The sequence below is a fragment of the Chlorella variabilis genome (genome assembly GCF_000147415.1).
Source record: "Chlorella variabilis unplaced genomic scaffold CHLNCscaffold_5, whole genome shotgun sequence".
Lineage (NCBI taxonomy): Eukaryota > Viridiplantae > Chlorophyta > Trebouxiophyceae > Chlorellales > Chlorellaceae > Chlorella > Chlorella variabilis.
The window spans coordinates 1,175,198-1,180,690 of NW_005435083.1; the positions used below are offsets into that span (position 1 = coordinate 1,175,198).

Consider the following 5,493-nt stretch of genomic DNA (forward strand, 5'->3'; position numbering starts at 1 on the left):
TTTTGGGGGGGGGGGGGGGGAGCCAGGCTCGAGTGTGAGCATGGAGTGGAGACGGCAGGGCGTGCCAGGCAGCAGGGCATTGCCGGTTATCCAGAGAGGCAGGCCATGTCAGCCCCCTGCCCGCCCTCCAACTCACAGGCCACACCAGCCACCAGCCCGCCAGCCCGCCAAGCCAGCCACCAGCCAGCCAGCCAGCCAGCCAGCCAGCCAGGCAGCGTACCTCTATGTACTGCGGGCGCGTGTCCTTGCGCGGGTCTGTGCGGGAATACAGCGCATACACCACCTCTCGCTCCCGCCCGCCGCCCTCGCCGCCCTCGCTGCCCTCCACCAGCACTGCAGGGGGAGCACAGGGGGCAGCGCGAGAGAGATGCGGGCGGTGTGGAGGGCAGCCCGTGGGGGCAGAGGAACGCACTCATTGCAAGGACCGCAGAGAGCCAGGCAGCCGAGGGTGGGTGCGCTCAGCTGGCGCCCTTCCACCCAATGAGCCCCATGCCCCGGCCCCTGCCCCGCCCGCCCACCTGCCGCCTCCCGGATGGTGCCTAGCTGCTGCTTGACCCTCACCGCCTCCACCCACGCCGCCCCCAGCAGCTCCGCGGCCATGTCGCCTGCAGGGTGTGGAGGCAGCCGCCACAGTGGCAAGCAAGAGAACAAGGATGAGGCCCAATAGGCTGGCGGTGGGTGGGCGGGCGCCTGCCGCGGGCAGCACCGCCCGGAGTGGAGGATGACAGGGTGCCCCTCCGTGCCCAGCCAATCCAGTCGGCATGCAGGCGGCGGCGCCAGTGTCGGCAGCACGGCCTGCCCGCTCTGCTCTCGGCCGCCGCTCCTCACCGGGGTTGGTCCATGGCAGCGAGATGTTGCGGCTGTCGATGGCTGACTGGCTGAGCACCAGCGCCCACTGCGCCGCGTCCAGAGGGTGGCGGCACCACAGCTTGGCGGCTCGCTGCCGCCGCCCGGCGGCCCGCGGCTCCGCGGCGCCGCCATCGCCGCCCCGGCCGCCGGCTGGCCGTCGCACGGCGGGGCGGCGGCGCTGCACGCGAGCCCTGCTCTTGCCCTCCTCGCCCTCGCTGGCCCAGCTGCCGCTGGCCTCCCCCTCCTCCATCTCCGCATCCCCCTCCTCATCCAGGTTCCAGGCAGCGGCGGCCAGCGCATTGAGCGCAGCGGCCGCGTCCCCCGCATCAAAGCCGTCCCGCCCCGCCGACGCAGACGGCTTGGGCAAGCCGGCGCCGTCTGCCGACGCGGCGGCCGGCGAATGCTGCGGCGACGGCGGCGTCAGCTCCGGCGGCGCCGCCGCCTGCTCCTGCTGCGGCTGGGATGCCTGCTGCTGCACCTGCTGCGGTGGGGGTTGCTGCTGCGGCGGCGGGGGCGGCTGTGTGATCTCGCCCTCTTCCGCCTCCTCGCCGGCGGCGCCGCCATCGGAGCCGCCGCCAAAGAGCTCAGAGTAGAGCTGCGGGCGGGGTGGGGCAAGGGGAGGGCAGTGCACGCCACATGGATGCATGGCTTCCATGCGGCGATGGATTGCAGGGAACCAGGCAGCCCTCGATAGCGGAGCGAACGGCGTCCCGGTGGCAACAAAAGGCGTCAACACATGGGCGGGCCCGGCCGCAGTTATCCAGCTCTCCTTGCTCCCCAGCAGGCAGCATCCGCTCTGCCGCTCACCTTCTCTGCCAGGCCCGATGTGGCCAGCTGCTGCAACGCGTCGGCCAGGCTAGCGCAGCCCGCAAGCTGCGCCCACTCCGGCCGCTCCCATAGTACCGTCGCTTGGGGCAAGCTCGTCAGCCTGGGGGGCGAGGATTGCGCCTGGTCCCCCTGCCCATCAGATCCCTGAACCTTGAAATGATCCTTAAGCAGCAGCGCCACGTCCACAGCAATGTCCGCGATGGGCTGGCTGGGGTAGGAGCCCAGGGCAAGTCCTTCCAGAACAGCCTCTGCGGGCATGGCCCACGCCGATGCCCCGCCGCGGGCAGGGCGACCTGTGGCTGGAGGGCCTCACAGGCGCGGGGGCAGCAGAGTCGCGCTCGGCCGCTCACTAGGCAGGCGCCATGCTGATTAAATGCAATACAACCGACTTCTGGCGCCTGGGCTCGTGCGCTGCTTGTTTAAGGGCTCCTACAGTTTCTGCCAGCCTGTACTACAAACTGTACCATCAGGCCGTGCATGTAGTTGGACGGCGAAAGTGACCCCCAGAATCGCTTTTCACGATCGCCGGGGGACGGGGCAGTGGCGGGGCTCGGATAGGGTTCTTGCGCCCCCTTGGCCGGCCCACCTCTTCAAACAGAAGCTGTGCATCGGGGACACAATCATTGTTGTTAGCTCACGCTGCATTCAGCCCCCCTGGCGCCGGGGGCGGCTGCGATGGGAAACAAAGCTGGAGCTCTGCTAGCAGGACGCCTGCTGCTGGCCCTCCTATGTGTGGTGCGCAACGGGGCGGCCATGTCAGGGCCAAGCGACACCTGGGCCGTGATCATCAGCAGCTCTCGCTTCTGGCTGAACTACCGGCACAGCAGCAACGCTCTGGGCGTCTACCAGGCCGTCAGGAGGTCCGTGGGCTGGCGTGCAGGGGTGCAGGGGATCAGGGAAAGCGGACGGCGCCGCGCAGGCAGTCTCCCTGGCGCCCCGCCACAGCTGCGGACAGGCAGGAGGCTCGCACCCCTGCTCTTCCTGTTTCAGGCATTGATCCACCCCCCTGCCCTGCCCTGCAGGCTGGGCATCCCCGACAGCCGCATCATCCTGATGCTTGCGGAGCAGCCCGCCTGCTCGCCGCGCAACGTCCATCCCGGCCAGCTCTACCTGGCGCCGGGGGCTGGCGCAGCAGCTGGCGGCAGCAGCGGCGCCATGCTCAACCTGCTGAGCGGCGATGCGGAGGTGGACTACCGGGGGCGGGAGGTCAGCGTGGACAGCGTGCTGAGGGTGCTGACAGGTGAGCACAGGTCGGGGTAGCCGCCGCCTCAGCAGGCCGGCAGCGTGCACGCCTCTGCTGCTTGCTACCCCTCCTCGATGCCGCCCTCTACCTCCCCTCCCCCGCGCGCCGCAGGCCGCCACCCGCCGGGCACCCCCGCCTCCAAGCGCCTGCGCTCCGGCCCCGCCTCCCGCGTGCTGCTCTACCTCACCGGCCACGGCGGCGACGAGTTCCTCAAATTCCACGATGAGGTGCGGCCCCGCTGGGGTGGCCTCCCTCCACCGCCACCGCGGGCTCCACCCTCCAGGGCAGCCTGGCAGGCAGCCGAGGCGGGCAGCGGCGAGGGCTGGCGACTGGTGGCTTGGCTGGCGCCAGTGTGTCGGCCGGTGCCTCGTTGCCCGTGCCGCATGCTGCCTGCCGCGATGATGCCACGCTCCCCGATGCCTTCTTACAGGAGGAGCTGCTGGCTGCCGACATTGCGGGGGCGGTGCACCAGATGGCGGCGGCGGGGCGGTACGGCGAGCTGCTGCTGGTGGCAGACACCTGCCAGGCCAGCACGCTGTACGGGCGCATCGCCGCCGCCGCCGCGCCCAACGTGCTGGCAGTGGCCAGCAGCAAGCTGGGTGAGCGCCCGGGCGGCCCCTGGTGCCTGGCGAGGCAGCCTGCCTGCCGGCCAGCCTTGGGCTGCCTCCTGCCGCGCCTGCTCCCCGCTCCTGCAGCAGCAAACCTCCCTGCCCTGCTGTGGCCTGAGCTGTCCTGCCACGCCACGCGCCCCGCAGGCCAGAGCTCCTACGCCCACCACATCGACCCGGTGGTGGGGCAGCATGTGGTGGACCAGCTCAGCTTCCACCTGCACCAGTTCCTGTGGCGCCTGCCCCCGCACCCCGCCGCAGACACGGAGCCCGGCCACGACGCCCGCAGCGGCGCCACCAGTGGCAGCAGCGGCAGCGGGCCGGGCCCCAGCCCCAGCCTGCAGCAGCTGCTGGACTACCTGGGTGCGCAGCGGCTGTCGTCAGAGGTGCAGGTGCGCACCGACCTGTCGCCCCGCCACCCCGCCCGGGTCGCAGTCACCGACTTCTTCGGCGCTGCAATGCCAGGGGCTCCAGCAGCGGGAGGCGCCTCTCCAGCCCCGGTCGGGTGCGTGGGAGCGGGCGCAGAGGGCAGCCGCGCAGCCGCGGCGCTGCTGCAGCTGGCGGCGCAGCAGCAGCGGGGGCACGGCACAGCGGCCGCTGCGCGGCAAGGGCAGCAGCAATGCTGGCATCAGCATCAGCATCGGCAGCAGCTCCTGCCCTTGTGGCAGCAGCTGGAGGCAGCAGGTGGCAGCAGCGACGCCGCAAGTTGGCTGGTGGCGGGCCGCGGCACGGAGGCGGCTGTCGTGGCGGCCGCATGGGCCATTGCGGTTGTGCTGTTGCGCGTGCTGCTCCAGTATTGAGCGCTGACCTCGTGTTCAAGATGCTTCTTGCAACAAACCCCCAGATACATGGCATTCAGGGCATGGCATGGCATGGCATGGTAGATCCCCCGGACCCCCGACTGCCGGGCGCTCCCGCTGACCTTTGCACAGCTGGAAAGAACTGGGCTCTGCTGAAGAGCAGATCCCAGTCGGAGGTCATACGTCCACAGGAGCCTCGAAAAGGGCAGGCAGGCTTGAAATACACGGGGCTGACCAGCACGTTTGAACAACACACGAACCACCTTCACCTGACTGGGCCCTGGGCAGCAGTGCACTAACTGTCGTAGCCTGCTCCAGAGGAGCCTGGTCAACAGGCAGGAGCTGGTCCAGGGGCGGCAGCGCTTGACAGCTGGAAGTTCTGGTCAGCGGGCGGGAGCAGCCGTTTCCTGTCGTGGAGAAGCAGTAATGGGTAGTGCTGGCTGGCCAGGAGCAGGAGGCTGGCCAGTGGGCAGCCCCGCGCTGCCTCCTGGGTTTGCCTGGGCGGCGGCAGCGGCGGCCCCGCCCGCGTCGCTCTGGGCGGCAGCGCTGCCCCAGCGTGGCCTGCGTGCTGGCACGCAGCAGCAGCAGCTGCTGCACCAGCTCTTCCAGATGCAGCTGCCCGCCCAAATGGCGCCGCTGCAGCCTCCAGCGCTCTATGCCGGGCAACGGCACCAGCCGCCGCCGCCACCGCCGCCACCGCCGCCGCCTCCCCGCGACTTTGGGCAGCCCAGGCAGCAGCGGGCTGAGCACTGCGGCCGCTGGCCGGCAGTCAGCATCAGCCAGAACGAGCCCGAGGCAAACAGTGTCAAGGAAACAGGGGGAGCAACAGGACGGCATGAGAACATGCCGCCTTTGCAGCAGCCACTGCCAGCAGGCGTCGTCGCACCAGAGGCGGGCAGCCGTCGGCGGGCGCCGAGTGGCCAGGGGGCTACCGTGCTGCCTTCAGCAGGGGCCATGGATTTGGCAGTGACAGCATCCCAGCAGCAGGGCCCTGGACCCAAGCCAGTAGCCCCACAGCAGCAGGCCCTGGCCCGGCGGCTGGTGGAGCAGCTGCCGCCCTCCCGCGCCCTGCTGTCCTCCGTGTTTGTCAGCCGATGCCAGCTGGAGGGTGGGCTGGAGGCGGTGGAGCGCCTGCTGCTGGGTGAGTGCCTGGTGCTGGATCTGG

The 5,493-nt window shown here is 70.5% G+C and overlaps 1 protein-coding gene across 1 annotated transcript; it reads left to right on the forward strand.

Moving 5' to 3' along the window:
• Nucleotides 1–2,200: 2,200 nt before the first annotated feature.
• CHLNCDRAFT_34727 (hypothetical protein) lies at nucleotides 2,201–4,328 on the forward strand (the record flags this gene model as incomplete). The annotated part of the gene is made up of 6 exons (XM_005849532.1): nucleotides 2,201–2,537; nucleotides 2,700–2,917; nucleotides 3,032–3,147; nucleotides 3,351–3,519; nucleotides 3,676–3,760; nucleotides 3,836–4,328. The coding sequence occupies exons 1-6, from the start codon at nucleotides 2,353–2,355 to the stop codon at nucleotides 4,326–4,328; spliced, it is 1,266 nt and encodes a 421-aa protein (XP_005849594.1). The 5' UTR covers nucleotides 2,201–2,352.
• Between the last annotated feature and the right edge of the window lie 1,165 nt (nucleotides 4,329–5,493).